The 18,693-nt window shown below is 42.0% G+C and overlaps 1 protein-coding gene across 1 annotated transcript in view; it reads right to left on the bottom strand.

Moving 5' to 3' along the window:
- Positions 1 to 18,693, bottom strand: part of SDCBP (syndecan binding protein) — an 81,627-nt gene that overhangs the window by 26,377 nt on the left and 36,557 nt on the right. The window contains exon 6 of the mRNA XM_053715063.1: positions 12,965 to 13,140. Coding sequence (XP_053571038.1) covers positions 12,965 to 13,140 — 176 coding nt within the window. The remainder of the gene's footprint in view (positions 1 to 12,964; positions 13,141 to 18,693) is intronic.

Below are 18,693 nucleotides of genomic sequence, written 5' to 3'. Positions count from 1 at the left end.
GTTTAAAATTAAAAAATACCTGCCTTAAAATGACAGGGCGGGCCGTGGACTGGATACACCACAAGAGAAATAAATTTATCAGGTAAGCATAAATTATGTTTTCTGTTGTGGTGTATCCAGTCCATGGATCATCCATTACTTGTGGGATACCAATACCAAAGCTAAAGTACACGGATGAAGGGAGGGACAAGACAGGTACTTAAATGGAAGGTACCACTGCCTGTAAGACCTTTCTCCCAAAAATAGCCTCCGAAGAAGCAAAAGTATCAAATTTGTAGAATTTTGAAAAAGTATGAAGCGAAGACCAAGTCGCCGCCTTGCAAATCTGTTCAACAGAAGCCTCATTTTTAAAGGCCCATGTGGAAGCCACAGCTCTAGTAGAATGAGCTGTAATCCTTTCTAGAGGCGGCTGGCCAGCAGTCTCATAGGCTAAGCGGATTATGCTTCTTAGCCAAAAAGAGAGAGAGGTTGCCGAAGCCTTTTGACCTCTCCTCTGTCCAGAGTAGACAACAAACAAAGCAGATGTTTGACGAAAATCTTTAGTAGCTTGTAAGTAAAACTTTAAAGCACGAACCACGTCCAGATTGTGTAATAGACGTTCCTTCTTTGAAGAAGGATTAGGACACACAGATGGAACAACAATCTCTTGATTGATATTCTTATTAGATACCACCTTAGGTAAAAACCCAGGTTTGGTACGCAGGACTACCTTATCCGCATGGAAGATCAGATAAAGAGAATCACATTGTAAAGCAGATAACTCTGAGACTCTACGAGCCGAGGAAATAGCTACCAAAAACAGAACTTTCCAAGATAAAAGTTTGATATCTATGGAATGAAGAGGTTCAAACGGAACTCCTTGAAGAACCTTAAGAACCAGATTTAAGCTCCATGGCGGAGCAACATGTTTAAACACAGGCTTGATTCTAAATAAAGCCTGACAAAATGCCTGAACGTCTGGAATATCTGCCAGACGCTTGTGCAAAAGAATAGACCGGGCAGAAATCTGTCCCTTTAAGAAACTAGCTGACAATCCTTTTTCCAAACCTTCTTGGAGAAAAGGATAATATCCTGGGAATCCTGACCTTACTCCATGAGTAACCCTTGGATTCACACCAATAAAGATATTTACGCCATATTTTATGGTAAATTTTCCTGGTGACAGGCTTTCGTGCCTGTATTAAGGTATCAATGATTGACTCGGAGAAGCCACGCTTTGATAACATCAAGCGTTCAATCTCCAGGCAGTCAGTCTCAGAGAAATTAGATTTGGATGATTGAAAGGACCTTGTAGTAGAAGGTCTTGTCTTAACGGCAGAGTCCAAGGTGGAAAGGATGACATGTCCACTAGATCTGCATACCAGGTCCTGCGTGGCCACGCAGGCGCTATCAAGATCACCGATGCTCTCTCCTGCTTGATCTTGGCAATCAGACGAGGGAGCAGAGGAAACGGTGGAAACACATAAGCAAACGCCTCCGGATGGAGCTCCCACTCCCCCGGAAAAAAGTCTGTCGACTTAGAAAATCCGCCTCCCAGTTCTCTACACCTGGGATATGGATAGCAGATAGGTGGCAAGAGTGAATCTCTGCCCCGCGAATTATCCTTGAGACTTCTAACATCGCTAGGGAACTCCTTGTTCCCCTTGATGGTTGATGTAAGCCACAGTCGTGATGTTGTCCGACTGAAATCTGATGAACCTCAGAGTTGCTAACTGAGGCCAAGCCTGAAGAGCATTGATTATCGCTCTCAGTTCCGGGATATTTATTGGAAGGAGTGACTCCTCCTGAGTGCACGATCCCTGAGCCTTCAGAGAGTTCCAGACTGCACCCCAACCTAGAAGGCTGGCATCTGTCGTTACAATTGTCCAATCTGGCCTGCGAAAGGTCATACCTTTGGACAGATGGACCCGAGATAGTCACCAGAGAAGAGAATCCCTGGTCTCTTGATTCAGATTTAGTAGAGGGGACAAATCTGTGTAATCCCCATTCCACTGACTGAGCATGCAGAGTTGCAGCGGTCTAAGATGCAGGCGTGCAAACGGCACTATGTCCATTGCTGCTACCATTAAGCCGATTACTTCCATGCACTGAGCCACCGAAGGGCGAGGAATGGAATAAATAACACGGCAGGAATTTAGAATTTTTGATAACCTGGACTCCATCAGGTAAATTTTCATTTCTACAGAATCTATCAGAGTCCCTAGGAAGGAAACTCTTGTGAGGGGGGATAGAGAACACTTTTCCTCGTTCACCTTCCACCCATGCGACCTCAGAAATGCCAACACTATGTCCGTATGAGACTTGGCAATTTGGAAGTTTGACGTCTGAATCAGAATGTCGTCTAAATAAGGGGCCACTGCTATGCCCCGTGGCCTTAGAACCTCCAGAAGCGACCCCAGAACTTTCGTAAAAATTATTGGGTCTGTAGCTAACCCAAAGGGAAGAGCTACAAACTGGTAATGCCTGTCTAGGAAGGCAAACCTGAGAAACCGATGATGATCTTTGTGTATCAGAATGTGAAGATAAGCATCCTTTAAATCCACTGTAGTCATGTATTGACCCTCCTGGATCATAGGTAGGATGGTACGAATAGTCTCCATCTTGAATGATGGAACTCTGAGGAATTTGTTTAAGATCTTTAGATCTAATATTGGTCTGAAGGTTCCCTCTTTTTTGGGAACCACAAACCGATTTGAGTAAAATCCCTGTCCCTGTTCCTCCTTTGGAACTGGATGGATCACTCCCATAACTAGGAGGTCTTGTACACAGTGTAAGAATGCCTCTCTCTTTATCTGGTTTGCAGATAATTGTGAAAGGTGAAATCTCCCTTTTGGGGGGGGAAGCCTTGAAATCCAGAAGATATCCCTGGGATATAATTTCCCACGCCCAGGGATCCTGGACATCTCTTGCCCATGCCTGGGCGAAGAGCGAAAGTCTGCCCCCTACTAGATCCGTTACCGGATAGGGGGCCGTTCCTTCATGCTGTCTTAGAGGCAGCAGCAGGCTATTTGGCCTGCTTACCTTTGTTCCAGGTCTGGTTAGGTCTCCAGACCGTCTTGGACTGAGCAAAAGTTCCCTCTTGATTTGTATTAGAGAAAGTTGATGCCGCACTTGCCTTGAAGTTTCGAAAGGCACGAAAATTAGACTTTTTGGCCCTTGATTTGGCCCTATCCTGAGGAAGGGCATGACCTTTTCCTCCAGTAATATCAGCAATGATCTCCTTCAAACCAGGCCTGAATAGGGTCTGCCCCTTGTAGGGAATGTTAAGCAGCTTAGACTTTGAAGTAACATCAGCTGACCATGATTTAAGCCATAGCGCTCTGCGCGCCTGGATAGCAAAACCAGAATTCTTAGCCGTTAGTTTAGTCAAATGAACAATGGCATCAGAAACAAAAGAATTGGCTAGCTTAAGTGCTCTAAGCTTGTCAAGTATGTCATCCAATGGAGTCGCTACCTGTAAAGCCTCTTCCAGACACTCAAACCAGAACGCTGCAGCAGCAGTGACAGGAGCAATGCATGCAAGGGGCTGTAGGATAAAACCTTGTTGAATAAACATTTTCTTAAGGTAACCCTCTAACTTTTTATCCATTGGATCTAAGAAAGCACAACTGTCCTCGACAGGGATAGTAGTACGCTTTGCTAGAGTAGAAACTGCTCCCTCCACCTTAGGAACTGTCTGCCATAAGTCCCGTGTGGTGGCGTCTATTGGAAACATTTTTCTAAAAATAGGAGGGGGAGAGAACGGCACACCTGGTCTGTCCCATTCCTTAGTAATAATTTCTGTAAACCTTTTAGGTATTGGAAAAACATCAGTGCACACCGGCACTGCATAGTATTTATCCAGTCTACACAATTTCTCTGGCACTGCAATTGTATCACAGTCATTCAGAGCAACTAAAACCTCCCTGAGTAACACACGGAGGTGTTCAAGCTTAAATTTAAATATAGAAATATCAGAATCAGGTTGCATCATCTTCCCTGAGTCAGAAACTTCACCCACAGAAAGCTCTCCTTCAGCTTCTGTATATTGTGAGGCAGTATCAGACATAGCTCTTAAAGCGTCAGTATGCTCTGTATTTCGTCTAACCCCAGAGCTATCTCGCTTTCCTCTAAATTCAGGTAGTCTGGCTAATACCGCTGACAGTGTATTATCCATGACTGCCGCCATGTCTTGTAAAGTAAACGCTATGGGCGCCCTGGATGTACTTGGCGCCATTTGAGCGTGAGTCAAAGGATCTGACACGTGGGGAGTGTTAGTCGGCATAACTTCTCCCTCGTCAGATTCCTCTGGTGATACATTTTTTAAAGACAGAATATTATCTTTATTGCTTAAAGTGAAATCAGTACATTTGGTACACATTCTAAGAGGGGGTTCCACCATGGCTTTTAAACATAATGAACAAGGAGTTTCCTCTATGTCAGAAATGTTTGTACAGACTAGCAAGCTTGCAAAACACTTTAAATCAAGTTAACAAGCAAATATAAGAAACGGTACTGTCCCTTTAAGAGAAAGAAATTGTCAGAATTTGAAAAACAGTGAAAAAAGGCAGTAAATCAAACAAAATTTTTACAGTGTGTATAATAAGCTAACAGAGCATTGCACCCACTTGCAAATGGATGATTAACCCCTTAGTTAAAAAAAACAGATCAAAAAAACAATATAAACGTTTTTTTAACAGTCAAACCAACTGCCACAGCCTTGCTGTGGGCCTACCTTCCCCAACAAACGATTTTGGAAAGCCTAAGAGCCCTTTAGAGATGTCCTATAGCATTCAGGGGACTCCTGGAGGAAGCTGGATGTCTCAGTCTGTAAAAGTTACTGCGCAAAAAAGCACTAAATTAGGCCCCTCCCACTCATAGTAACACAGTGGAAAGCCTCAGGAAACTGTTTCTAGGCAAATTTAAGTCAGCCATGTGGAAAAAACTAGGCCCCAATAAAGTTTTATCACCAAAGTATATCTAAAAACGTTTAAACCTGCCAGCAAACGTTTTATATTGTAAATATAAAAGAGTATTACCTCAGAAAGTAAGCATGATACCAGTCGCTATTAAATCACTGTATTCAGGCTTACCTTACATAAATTTGGTATCAGCAGCATTTTCTAGCATTTCACATCTTCTAGAAAAAATCTTAACTGCACATACCTCATAGCAGGATAACCTGCACGCCATTCCCCCGCTGAAGTTATCTCTCTCTTCAGTCATGTGTGAGAACAGCAATGGATCTTAGTTACAACCTGCTAAGATCATAGAAATCACAGGCAGATTCTTCTATTTTTCTGCCTGGAACAAAATAGTACAACTCCGGTACCATTTAAAAATAATAAACTTTTGATTGAAGCAAAATAACAGCTACATTTCACCACTTTCTCTCTTACTACCTCCATGCTTGTTGAGAGTTGCAAGAGAATGACTGGGTATGGCAGTTAGGGGAGGAGCTATATAGACAGCTCTGCTGTGGGTGTCCTCTTGCAACTTCCTGTTGGGAATGAGAATATCCCACAAGTAATGGATGATCCGTGGACTGGATACAAGAGAAAAACACAATTTTGTAAACTATTAAAAAAGGGATATGAATCACTTTATAAGATGGCAATATGTTTAAATTAGGTGTAGTAAAAACAAAATTTATGCTTACCTGATAAATGTATTTATTTCTTGACACGATGAGTCCACAGATCATCTAATTACTAACGGGAATCTCACTCCTGCCCAGCAGGAGGCGGCAAAGAGCACCACAGCAAAGCTGTTAAATATCACCTCCCTTCCCTCCCACCCCAGTCATTCGACCGAAGTAAAGGATAGAAAGGAAGTAACAAGGTGCAGAGGTGTCTGATTTTTATAACATACTAACACCCTGTCTAAAATATAGGGCGGGCCATGGACTCATCGCATCAAGAAAGAAAGAAATTTATCAGGCAAGCATAAATTTTTTCTTTCTAATGACACGATGAGTCCATGGATCATCTAATTACTAATGGGAATCAATACCCAAGCTAGAGTACACAAATGAGACGGGAGGGACAAGACAGGGAACCTAAACGGAAAGCACCACTGCGAAGAACCTCTCTCCCAAAAGCGGCCTCAGCTGAGGCAAGTGTCAAATTTATAGAATTTTGAAAAAGTGTGAAGAGAGGACCAAGTTGCAGCCTTGCAAATCTGTTCCATAGAAGCTTTGTTTTTGAATGCCCATGAGGAAGCAACAGCCCTTGTGGAATGAGCTGTAACTCTAGAGGTTGCTGTCCAGCAGTTTCATAGGCAAAACGAATGATACCTGTACCTTACGTTTTCCAGAGAAAACCACAAACAAGGCAGAAGACTGACAAAAATCCTTAGTCGCCTGTAAATAAAATTTTAGTGCACATACCATGTCCAGATTGTGCAGAAGCCGTTCCTTCTGAGGAGGAGGATGATTAGGACACAAAGAAGGAACAACAATCTCCTGATTAATGTTCCGGTCAGAAACTACTTTAGGGAGAAACCCTAATTTGGTACGTAAAACTACCTTATCCGAATGAAAAATAAGGTAAGGAGAATCATACTGTAATGCCGAGAGCTCTGACACTCTATGAGCAGATGAAATAGCAACAAGATACAAAACTTTCCAAGATAACAACTTAATATCTAAGGAATGCATATAGGCTCAAACAGAGTCTCTTGAAGAACCTTAAGAAATAAACTGGTTTGAACACAGGCCTAATCCTGACTAAGGCCTGACAAAACGATTGCACGTCTGGTTCGTCCGCCAGACATTTATGTAACAAAATAGACAAGGCAGATATTTGACCCTTTAGGGAAGTTGCCGATAAACCCTTCTCCAAACCTTCTTGGAGAAAGGACAGAATTCTAGGAATCCTAACTCTACTCCAAGAGTAGCCCTTGGATTCACACCAATATATAGATATTTACGCTATATCTTGTGGCAAATCTTTCTAGTCACAGGTTTACGAGCCTGAATCATGGTCTCTATGACCAATTCCGAAAATCCTCGCTTGGATAAAATTAAGGGTTCAATCTCCAACTAGATTTGGAAGAAGAAAGGGCCCTTGAAGTAGAAGGTCCTTCCTCAACGGAAGTCTCCAAGGTGGAAGAGATGACATATCCACCAGATCTGCATACCAAATCCTGCAAGGCCAAGCCGGTGCAATGAGGATCACCGACGCCCTCTGCTGCTTGATTCGAGCAATGACCCGAGGAAGAAGAGCGAACGGAGGAAATAGGAAGGCAAGACTGAAATTCCAAGGTACCGCCAGGGCGTCTATCAGTACAGCCTGAGGGTCCCTTGACCTCGATCTGTACCTCGGAAGCTTAGCATTCTGCCGAGATGCCATGAGATCCAATTCTAGCTGACCCCATTTGAGAATCAGGCTGGAAAACACTTCCGGATGGAGTTCTGTCTGCTCAGGAAGTCCGCCTCCCGGTTGTCCACTTCTGGGATGTGGATCGCCGACAGACAGCAATTGTGGGTCTCCGCCCACTGCATTATCTTGGCTACCTCTGTCATGGCCAAGGAACTCCGCGTTCCTCCCTGATGGTTGATGTAAGCCACTTAAGTTATGTTGTCCGACTGGAACCTGATGAACCTGGCCAAGGCTAACTGGAGCAAGGCCAGAAGAGCACTGAAGATTGCTCTCAGCTCCAGAATGTTTATAGGCAGAACAGACTCTGACCGAGTCCAAGTTCCCTGAGCTTTTAGAGAACCCCAGACTGCTCCCCATCCCAAAAGGCTGGCGTCTGTTGTCACAATCACCCAAGAGGGTCTGCGAAAGCAGGTTCCCTGGGAGAGATGATCCTGAGACAGCCACCAAAGAAGATTATCCCTTGTCTCATGCTCCAGCTGTATTCGCGGAGACAGATCCACATAATCTCCGTTCCACTGACTGAGCGTGTCTAACTGCAGAGGTCTGAGGTGGAAAAGGGCGAACGGGATGATATCCATTGCCGCTACCATCAGACCGATTACCTCCATGCACTGAGCCACTGATAGCCGAGGAGAGGACTGAAGCACTAGGCAAGAATCGAAAATTTTTGATTTCCTGACTTCTGTCAGAAAAATCTTCATTGATAAGGAATCTATTATGGTTCCCAAGAAAATTACTCTCGTATTCGGAACCCTTTTCCAAATTTACCTTCTATCCGTCAGAACGCAGGAAAGATAACATTTCCGTGTGTGATCTTGTTTGTTGAAGGGATGGCGTCTGGACCAGAATGTCGTCCAGATAATGCGCCACTGCAATGCCCCACAATCCGAGCACTGCCAACAGGGATCCCAGAACCATTGAGAAAATTCTGGGAGCTGTGGCAAGGCCGAATAGAAGAGCCACGAACTGGAAGTGTTTGTCTAGAAATGCCAACCTTAGAAACTTGTGATGGTCCCTGTGGATAGGAACATGCAGGTACGCATCCTTTAAGTACACAGTAGTCATAAATTGACCCTCTTGGATCAAAGGAAGAATGGATCTAAGAGTTTCCATCTTGAAGGACGGTACACTGAGGAATTTGTTTAAACTCTAGAGATCTAAAATTGGTCTTAAGGTTCCTTCCTTTTTGGGAACCACGAACAGATTGGAATAGAACCCCAGACCCTGTTCCTGCCTCGTAACAGGAACTATCACTCCCAGGTCAGAGAGGTCACGTACACATTGTAAGAACGCCTCTCTTTTTGTCTGGTCTACAGATAATTTTGAAAGCAGAAACCTGCCCCTGGGAGGAAAGTTCTTGAACTCTAGTTTGTATCCCTGGGACATGATGTTCACGGCCCAGGGATCCTGAACATCTCGAACCCAAGCCTGAGAGAAGGAAAGTCTGCCTCCCCACAAGATCCGGTCCCGGATCGGGGACAGGCCCTTCATGCCATCTTTGATTCAATAGCAGGCTTTTTGGATTGTTTTCCCTTGTTCCAAGACTGACTGGGTCTTCAGGAAGGTTTGGACTGTTCCTGCTTGGAAGGGGAAGGATTTCCCTTGAAATTTCGAAAGAAGCAAAAATTACTCTGACGTCCCTTTTGTTTGTTTCTCTTATCCTTAGGGAGGAAATGGCCCTTTCCTCCCGTAATGTCAGAAATTATTTCAGTCAAACCCAGTCCAAACAAGGTCTTTCCCTTGTAAGGAATCGCCAAAAGTTTAGACTTACATGACACGTCCGCAGACCAAGATTTTAGCCATAAAGCTCTGCGGGCTAGCACAGCAAAACCTGAAATCTTTGCTCCCAGTTTAATAACTTGTAGGGAAGCATCCATAATAAAAGAATTTGCCAACTTAAGGGCCTTTATCCTATCCTGAATCTCTTCAAGGGGAGTGTCTGTCCTAATAGAATCAGACAACGCATCAAACCAGTATGCCGCCGCCGCCGCACTAGTGACGGTAGCAATGCACACAGCAGGTTGCCATTGTAAACCCTGGTGTACATACATCTTCTTAAGTAACCCCTCTAATTTTCTGTCCATAAGATCCTTAAAAGCACAACTATCCTCTAAGGGAATAGTAGTTCTCTTGGCCAGAGTGGAAATTGCTCCTTCCACCTTGGGTACTATTTGCCAAGACTCCTTGATAGAGTCCGCTATGGGAAACATCTTCTTAAACATAGGGGATGGAGAAAAAGGGATACCCGGTCTCTCCCATTCCTTAGCAATGATCTCAGTAGCTCGATCTGGTACAGGAAAAACCTCCACCAAGGAAGGTACATCAAAATATTTGTTTAGTTTACTGGATTTCTTGGGATTAACTATGACCATAGTGTCGCTGTCGTCCAATGTAGCTAAAAACTCCTTGAGGTGTTCTAGCTTAAACCTGAAAGATAAAACTCCAGTATCAGGAGGATTTACATTGTCAGAATCTGAGATTTCACCATCAGATGCTACCGAAGTAACCTGCTCCTCAGGCTTCTGGGAAGGGGCGTTCGAAATAGCGACAACTGCATCAGTAACCTCGCTAACTAAATGTTTATTTTTTCTTATGCGTTTTCCCTGCAATATGGAAAAAGCAGACAACGCATCAGAAACTGCAGAAGACATGAGGGAAGCAATGTCTTGCAACGTAACTCCAGGAGGAGTTAGAGGGGAAGCACGGGGCACTGCATGTGTGGGCGGTAAAATTTGGGACCCTTGAGGAGAAAGCTGTGGCATATATGGAACAATGTCATTAGACTCCTTAACAGCATCCGCCTTAGAAAATGTTGGCTCAGAAAAAAAAGTTTATCCCTATAATTTAAAGTTCTCTCAAAACATGAGGAACAGAAAGGGATTGGTGGTTCCACATGGGCATCAAAACAAACAATTGACATTTTACAAAGCCTCTTGGTCCATTCTGACTCACAATGGATCAAACTATCAAATAAAAAGATTAAAAAAAAAAAAAAAAAAAAAAAAAAAAAACACAAAACAGAAAAACGTTACTGTCCCTTTAAATTTTAAACCGTAACTTTTTTATATATGCAGAGAGGCCAAAATAACTTAATACTGCAGATCACCTCTACACCTCAGCTTACTTTGCTGAGGTGCCTACCTGCCCTGCTGATACCGGCACTTCCTGTGCAGAAGCCGTTCCCTCTAGCAAAAGATCTGGACTTGGCAGCAGTTATAGAAAACTGGTCTCCGGTCCTAGAAACGCATGCTTTTAGAAAAACATGCGTAATCAAAATTTAGACTGTACTCTCTTTCCCTCCGTCACTAGGAAGTGAGGGAAAAGTGCCGCGCAACACAAATTGCCGCCCCTCATAGCTCCACCCATCTTGGGCATCTCAGAAAAATCTCCCGGTCGGCATCTTGTTTCTAAAGTAAAACCGCTGGGAGCAGTGAAAACCACCTAAAACCCAGAGCCTATATTACTCCTCAGCCCCAGTGCCTGCATCCAAGCTGTCTACATAATGTCTCCTTATCCATAGGAGAATTTGTTTTTTGCAATAAAGTGCCCAAACGTTTACTGAGTCCATAATATGTGTGTCCCATCTCTTGTAAATAAAGTGCCCACATTTTTTTATTATCCCAGAAAAATTAAAGTCAGCACTTACCTCATAAATCTGCCAGACAGCAAGGCAGTTCACCAGGTTTGAGAGGTCCTCTCCCTCACATGGACCTGTGGAAAAAGAGATAAAGGCTGAGTAATTTTGCTCAGGCTTTCAGAGTTAGGGCAGCATCATAATATGGGAGGCACAGTGAGAATTATGTCCCACAAGTTCCCATTGCTCTAAAGCCACCACTGCTCTACTGAAGAGACTGATATTGACTACGGCTACACCCTAGAACAAAGTAGCACAATCTTGCGCTATTTAAAGAATAAAATCTTGCTTGAAGATTATTTTCTAACACCTAACTTTACCACTTCCTTGCTCTAACATAAGCAAAGAGAATGACTGGGGTGGGAGGGAAGGGAGGTGATCTTTAACAGCTTTGCTGTGGTGCTCTTTGCCGCCTCCTGCTGGGCAGGAGTGAGATTCCCATTAGTAATTAGATAATTCATAGACTCATTGTATCATTAGAAAGAAAAATGCAATATCATATTTAGCAATTCAGCTTAAAAATTGTGACTTTTCCAAATTCTGCAAGAATCAATAGTGCATTCTCACCAACTTCACAAACCTAACCCAGCTATAAGTTACACAGCAAATCTGAGGTGGGACCAAGTTAGTCTAGAGTATTTGCATTCAAGCCTCAAGTCGAGCATCAACACAGTCAAGTCAAAGTCAAGTTGCAAGTCGTCAACTGTAAGCTTCAAGTGTTAAGTCATTAGTGATCTTTGTCCAAATTAGTGCCAGAGTATTATTTACTATAGTAAATTTGTACTAATTTATATCAGGAAGGCTTTTAAAATGTGTTTATCCCAGTTCAATCAATTTCATGTGAGATTAGGTGTGGACTAACTTCACCCTATCAGTTCAATTTGTCTGCCAAGGGATGTGCTTGATAGTGTGACAAAATTAATTAGAACAAGCAGTGGTGGTGGGGGGGGGGCACACGTGTTTTATTGGTAACAGAGGAACAAAGGCAAAATCATTTACAGAAATAACTGCTACACACTTTTTAAAAAAAACTCTGTATATGGCAAACAAAACCTACTTTAAAGTGGTGACTAGGTGTTTAACCTAAGTCAATAATGCAAAAACAACAAGGAATTCAAGCATGTAATTTTTTTAAATCTCCCTTTCACACTATACAATTTTATTGCAGCATTTGTATACTTAACTCCATAAGTCTTTGACATGCTTAAAGAGATCCGACACCCAAAAAAATAAAATTCAAATGTATGTCTATTATCAAATTTGCTTAATTCCCATGGTATTCTTTGATGAAGAAGGTAGGTGTCTGGAGCACTACATGGCAGGAAACAGTGCTACCATCTAGTGCTCTTGCAAATGTATAACATTCAACTGCTGCCATATAGTGCTCAATTTATTAATCAAAGGCAGACAGGGAAGTACATATTGGCCCCTGTTGGCTTAGCTCTCCTCTGGCAGGCAGGAATCCGCTGCTCGAATTTAACATTGCACACAAGCACTATTTTTCGCTTACGTGCAACCCCGCCCCTGCCAAAACATGGCCAATCACGCACGGGAATGAGCTGTCAATATCCCCAGTAGGACATGACCAGGGAGATTGAAATTCTCCACCTAAGAGGTGGAAAAGAGGGTAGGGAAGCAGCTGTCTGATGACCGCTGCTTGATAAATCCTGGCTGCAGGTTCTCTAGTGAAAACCTACATTCGAAGGGAGAAGAATGGCTTGATAAATCGAGCCAATAGTGCTCCAGATATGGGCAGCCAGCTCCTGATCTTATGTGCCTGCTTTTTAACAGAAGATACCAAGAGAATGAAGAAAGATACATAGATAGATAGATAGAGAGATAGATATAAATTAGAAAGTTGTTTAAAATTGCATGCTCTATTTGAAATCACAAAAGGAAATTTTGTTTCATTGTTACTTTTGTTTAGATGCCCTATAATACACAAATTAGTACATTTGCCTGTGTGTACCTGTCTCGGACAACCATAGAAATTCTGTCCCCAGCTGCTTGCTTCAAGACTTTATGAGATTTGTCAGAGCTCCAACCAGCACAGTTTTCACCGTTTATCTGCAAAATTTGATCTCCAAATTTCAAACCGACCAAAGATGCGGGAGAGTTTGCTTGTACAAGCTGAACAAAAATTCCCTATACAGAAAAAAAAACAAAAAAGATACTGTAAGTAGAGTTTTAACTGAAGTGCTTGTTGCTGAATGCTGCAGAAGTCCAGGTGACTGTGCAAGATGAATCATATGGAGATGCAAGTGCTTATCATGTGACATGGAGATCACCTGTGCCACTAGAATGGGAGATTTGCATTTATGGAGGGGGAAGGCTATTATGAGAACCATCTCTGCTACATTGCCATGATACCTCTCATTTAACAGATTAACAAGGACATTAAATACCTTGAGATTGTAATATAAAATGTTTAATTATGCATAGTAAAATACTTTAAATCATACTTTTTTTTTACCATCTGTTATTTAATTCTAAAAATTGTGGGTTTTCCCAATTCTAAGCATACTGCAGACTACAACAGCCTAACCATGCTCCATATATGCCCCTAGCTGGAATAAGCAGAGGTGTTAAGATGCTACAAAACAGTTAAGAGGTGTTAATAAAATGACAGTGGCTAGCCATGTCTACTCTGCTATGGATTTTCTGCTCAAAATAAGGCAAATTATGGGGAAAGTCTGGCCACTGAAACGGCAGCAACAATGTTAATTTTTTTTTATTTTATTTTTTAAATGTTTCACACTGATTGTTAATTTATTAAAGGGACATAAACCTTGTATTTACATGACATTTCTGTTACTTTAGAAGATCATCAAGTCTAATCATTTTAAAACAAATAAGCACCATGCTTGCTGTAACGGTTTGTTTATATTCATCACCCGTTGCCTTATTTGGAGAAGCCATTTCAGACTTCCTTCTGTTGTAGACCACGCTAGTCAGTCATTATGCGCAAAAACAAAATCTATGCTTAACTGATAAATTTCTTTATTTATTTCCAGGCATAGAGAGTCTACAACTACAAATTACTAGTGGGATATTCAACTCCTGGCCAGCAGGAGGCAAAGAGCACCTCAGCAAAGCTGTTAAGTGTAACTTCCCTTACCCATAATCCAGTCATTCAGCCGAAGGAAAATGGAAAAAGAGGAAACAAGGGTAGAAAGGTGCCTTAGGTTTACTAAAAAAAAAAACTGCCGAATTATAATCAAAAAAGGAGGGTGGAATCGTGGACTCTTCCCTGCCCGGAAAGAAATTTATCAGGTAATCATACATTTTGTTTTCTTTCCTATGGCATGGAGAGTCCACAACTTCATTCCAATTAGTAGTGGGAACCAATACCCAAGCTAGAGGACACGGAATGAACAGTGAGGGAGAACAAGGCATGAGGACCTAAACCGTAGGCACCATTGCATGAAGAACCTTTCTCCCAAAAGAGGCCTCAGCCGAGGCAAAAGTATCAAATTTGTAGAATTTGGAAAAAGTATGCAAAGAGGACCATGTTGCCGCCTTGCAAATCTGTTCCATAGAAGCTTCATCTTTGAAAGCCCAAGATGAGGAGACAGCCCTAGTGGAATGAGCCGTAATTCTCTCAGGAGGCTTCTGTCCACCTGTCTCATAAGCTAAACTAATCACACTTCTTAACCAGAGGGAAAGGGTAGTAGAATTGGTCTTCTGACCCTTACGCTTTCCAGAGAAAAAAAAATAAAAAAAGGGTAGGAGATTGCCCGAAAATCTTAAAGGGACACTAAACCCAAAATTTTTCTTTCGCGATTCAGACAGAGCATGAAATTTTAAGCAACTTTCTAATTTACTCCTATTATCAATGTTTCTTCGTTCTCTTGCTATCTTAATATAAAAAAAAAAAAAGGCATCTAAGCTTTTTTCTTGATTCAGAAATCTGGACAGCAGTTTTTGATTGGTGGATGAATTTATCCACCAATCAGCAAGGACAACTTACATTCTTGCATTTCAAATAAAGATACCAAGAGAATAAGGAACATTTGATAATAGGAGTAAATTAGAAAGTTGCTTAAAATTTCATGTCTATCTGAATCACAAAATAAAAAATTTGGGTTCAGTGTCCCTTTAAGTAGCTTGTAGGTAAAATTTAAGAGCACGCACAACATCCAGGTTATGCTAAAAAAAAAAAAAAAAAAAAAAAAAAAAAAAAAACTTCCTTATGAGAAGGATTAGGACAAAAAGGAACAACAACAATATCCCGATTAATGATTTGATCTGACACCACCTTAGGGAGAAACCCCAATTTAGTGCGAAGGACCGCCTCCTTATCTTCATGAAAAAGAAAATTTATGCTTAGCGGATACATTTATTTATTTTTTGACACAATGAGTCCACGGATCATCTTAATTACTAATGGGATATTCACCTCCTGGTCGCAGGAGGAGGCAAAGAGCACCAAAGCAGAGCTGTTAAATAGCTCCACCCTTCCCTCCCACTCCAGTCATTCGACCGAAGTTAGGAAGAGAAAGGAAAAGCCAAGGTGCAGAGGTGTCTGAAGTGTACATAACCCACAACCTGTCTAAACCGGGCGGGCCGTGGACTCATCGTGTCAAAAAAGAAATAAATTTTTCAGGTAAGTATATATATATATATATATATATATATATATATATATATATATATATATATATATATATATATATATATATATATATATATATATATATATATATATATATATATATATATATATATATATATATATATATATATATATATATATATATATATATATATATACACACATACACACACACACACAATGAGTCCACGGATAATCTGAATTACTAATTGGATTCAATACCCAATCTAGAGTACACAGACGATATGGGAGGGACAAGACAGGAAATCTAAACGGAAGGCACCACTGCTTGAAGAACCTGTCTCCCAAAGCGTCCTCAGCCAAAGCAAAAAAAAGAGTCTAATTTGTAAAACTATGAAAAAAAGTGTGGAGAGGACAAAGTTGCAGCCTTGCAAATCTGTTCCACAAAAGTTTCATTTTTGAATGCCCATGAGGAAGTAACAGCCCTCGTGGAATGAGCCGAAACCCTCTCAGGAGGCTGCTGTCTAGCAGACTCAAACAAAAACGTATGATACTCTTCAGACCAAAAGAAAGAAGTAGCCGTAGCTTTCTGTCCCTTATGTTTTCCTGAGAAAATCACAAACAAAGAAGAAGACTGACGAAAGTCCTTAGTTGCCTGTAAGTAAAACTTTAAAGCACGGACCACGTGTAAATTGTGCAAAAGTTGTTCTTTCTGAGAAGGATTAGACACAAAGAAGGAACAACAATCTCCCGATTAATGTTCCAATCAGAAACTACTTTAGGAAGAAATCCTAATTTAATACCTAAAACTACCTCATCTGAATGGAAAATAAGGTAAGGAGACTAACTGTAATGCCGAGAGCTCTGACACTCAGAATGGAAGAAATCTCAACAAGAAAAAAAAACTTTCCAAATATCTAAGGAATGCATAGGCTCAAACAGAGCCCCTTGAAGAACCTTAAGAACTAAATTAAGACTTCATGGAGTAGTAAGTGGCTTGAACACCGGCCTGATCCTGACCAAGGCCTGACAAAAGGATTGTACATCTGGAACATCCGCCAGACGTTTGTGTAACAAAATAGATAAAGCCGAGATTTGACCCTTTAGGGAACTCGTCGATAAACTCTTCTCCAAGCCCTCTTGGAGAAAAACAAAATTCTAGGAATCCTAACTAACTATCCTAACTATTCCATGAGTAGCCCTTGGAGTCACACCAAGAAAGATATTTACGCCATATCTTATGGTAAATCTTTCTAGTTACAGGCTTACAAGACTGAATCATGGTCTCTATGACCGAGTCAGAAAACCCTGCTTGGACAAAAATAAGTGTTTAATCTCCAAGCAGTCAGCTTCAGAAAAACTAGATTTGGGTGAAGGAAGGGCTCTTGATTAGAAAGCCCTTCAACGGAAGTCTCCAAGGTGGCAGCGATGACATGTCCACCAAATCCTGCGAGGCAAAGCCGGAAAAAAAAGAATCACCGACACCCTCTCCTGTTTGATTCGAGCAATGACCCGAGGAAGAAGCGCAAACTGAGGAAAAAAGGAATGCTAGACTAAAAAGGTCTAAAGGAAACGCCAGAGCATCTATCAGTTCCACCTTGGAGTCCCTGGACCTCGACCCGTATCTAGGGAGCTTGGCATTCTGTCGAGACACCATAAGATCTAACTCTGACTGACCACATTTGAGAATCAGGCTGGAGAGCACTTCCGGATGGAGTTCTCACTCCCCCCGATAAAAGTTCTGCCTGCTCATAAAGTCCGCAGCCCAGATGTCCACCCCTGGGATGTGGATCTCCGACAGATAGAAAGAATAGGCCTCCGCCCACTGAATTAGCTTGGCTACCTTGGTCATCGCCAAGGATGTCCGACCAGAAGCTGATAAACTGGACCGAGGCAAACTGAGGCCAGGCGAGCATTGAAGAGCGCTCTCAATTCTAGGATGTTTACAGGAAGAACAGACTCTGACTGAGTCCAAACTCCCTGAGCCTTTTGGGAACCCCAGACAGCTCCCCACCCTAGAAGGCTAGTATCTGTTGTCACAATCACCCAAGACGGTCTGCAAAAGCAGGTTCCTTGGGAAAGATGATTGAGAAACAACCGCCGTTGAAGAGAGTCTCTCGTCTCCTGCTCCAGGGTTTTTCAAGGAGACAAGTCCGTATAATCTCGGTTCCATTGTCTGAGCATGCTTAACTGCAAAGGTCTGAGGTGGAACCAAGCTCTTATTTCCTTACTTCTGTAAGAAAAATCTTTATAGGTATGGAATCTATTATAGTTCCCAAGAAAGTCACCCTTGTATTTGGGACTAAGGAACTCTATTCCAAATTTACCTCCATGAGTTCTCAGAAAAGACACCATGTCGGTATGGAATCTTACTTGTTGAAAAGATGGCGCCTGGACTACAATATCGTCCAGATAAGATGCCACCCCAATGCCCGTGGCCTTAGTACCGCCAGTGGAGACCCCAGAACCTTCGTGAAAATTCTGGGAGCCGTGTCCAGACCGAAAGGAATAGCCACAAACTAGAAGTGTTTGTCTAGAAAGGCAAACCTTATGAACTTGTGATGATTCCTGTGGATAGGAACATGTAGATATGCGTCCTGGAAATCCACTGTTGTCATAAATTGACCCTCCTGGCTCAATGGAAGAATGGTACGAATAGTTTCCATCTTGAATGACGGAACCCTGAGAAATTTGCTTAGACTCTTGAAGTCTAAAATTGGTCTGAAGGTTCCCTCCTTTTTGGGAACCACGAACAGATAATGATCACAAAACCAAACTTGATTGAGAAGGAGAACCTGCCCCCTTACAGATTGGGTGCACGCCCCTCATGTTGTGTCAGCAGCAAACTTCTTAAACTGAATTCCCCTATTCTAAGTCTGATAGGGTCTCCGTGCTTGATAGGAGGAATAAAAGATTTTCCCTGGAAATCTTGAGAGAAACAACATCTTATTTCCTTTTCACTATACTACATTAAAAGGAGTCTACTCATTAAAGGCCCTTCTCCTATTCCTGTGAGAGGGGTGTCTGTCCCTAGAGAGTATGTCGCCACACTGGAAACAGAGGATCTACATTGTCAACCTGCGGTTGGTGTGACTTCTAACTATTAATCATAGGGTCCTTCA

This window comes from Bombina bombina, chromosome 5 (assembly GCF_027579735.1).
Source record: "Bombina bombina isolate aBomBom1 chromosome 5, aBomBom1.pri, whole genome shotgun sequence".
NCBI classification, from domain to species: Eukaryota; Metazoa; Chordata; class Amphibia; order Anura; family Bombinatoridae; genus Bombina; species Bombina bombina.
This window is presented reverse-complemented; position numbering and strand designations above follow the sequence as displayed.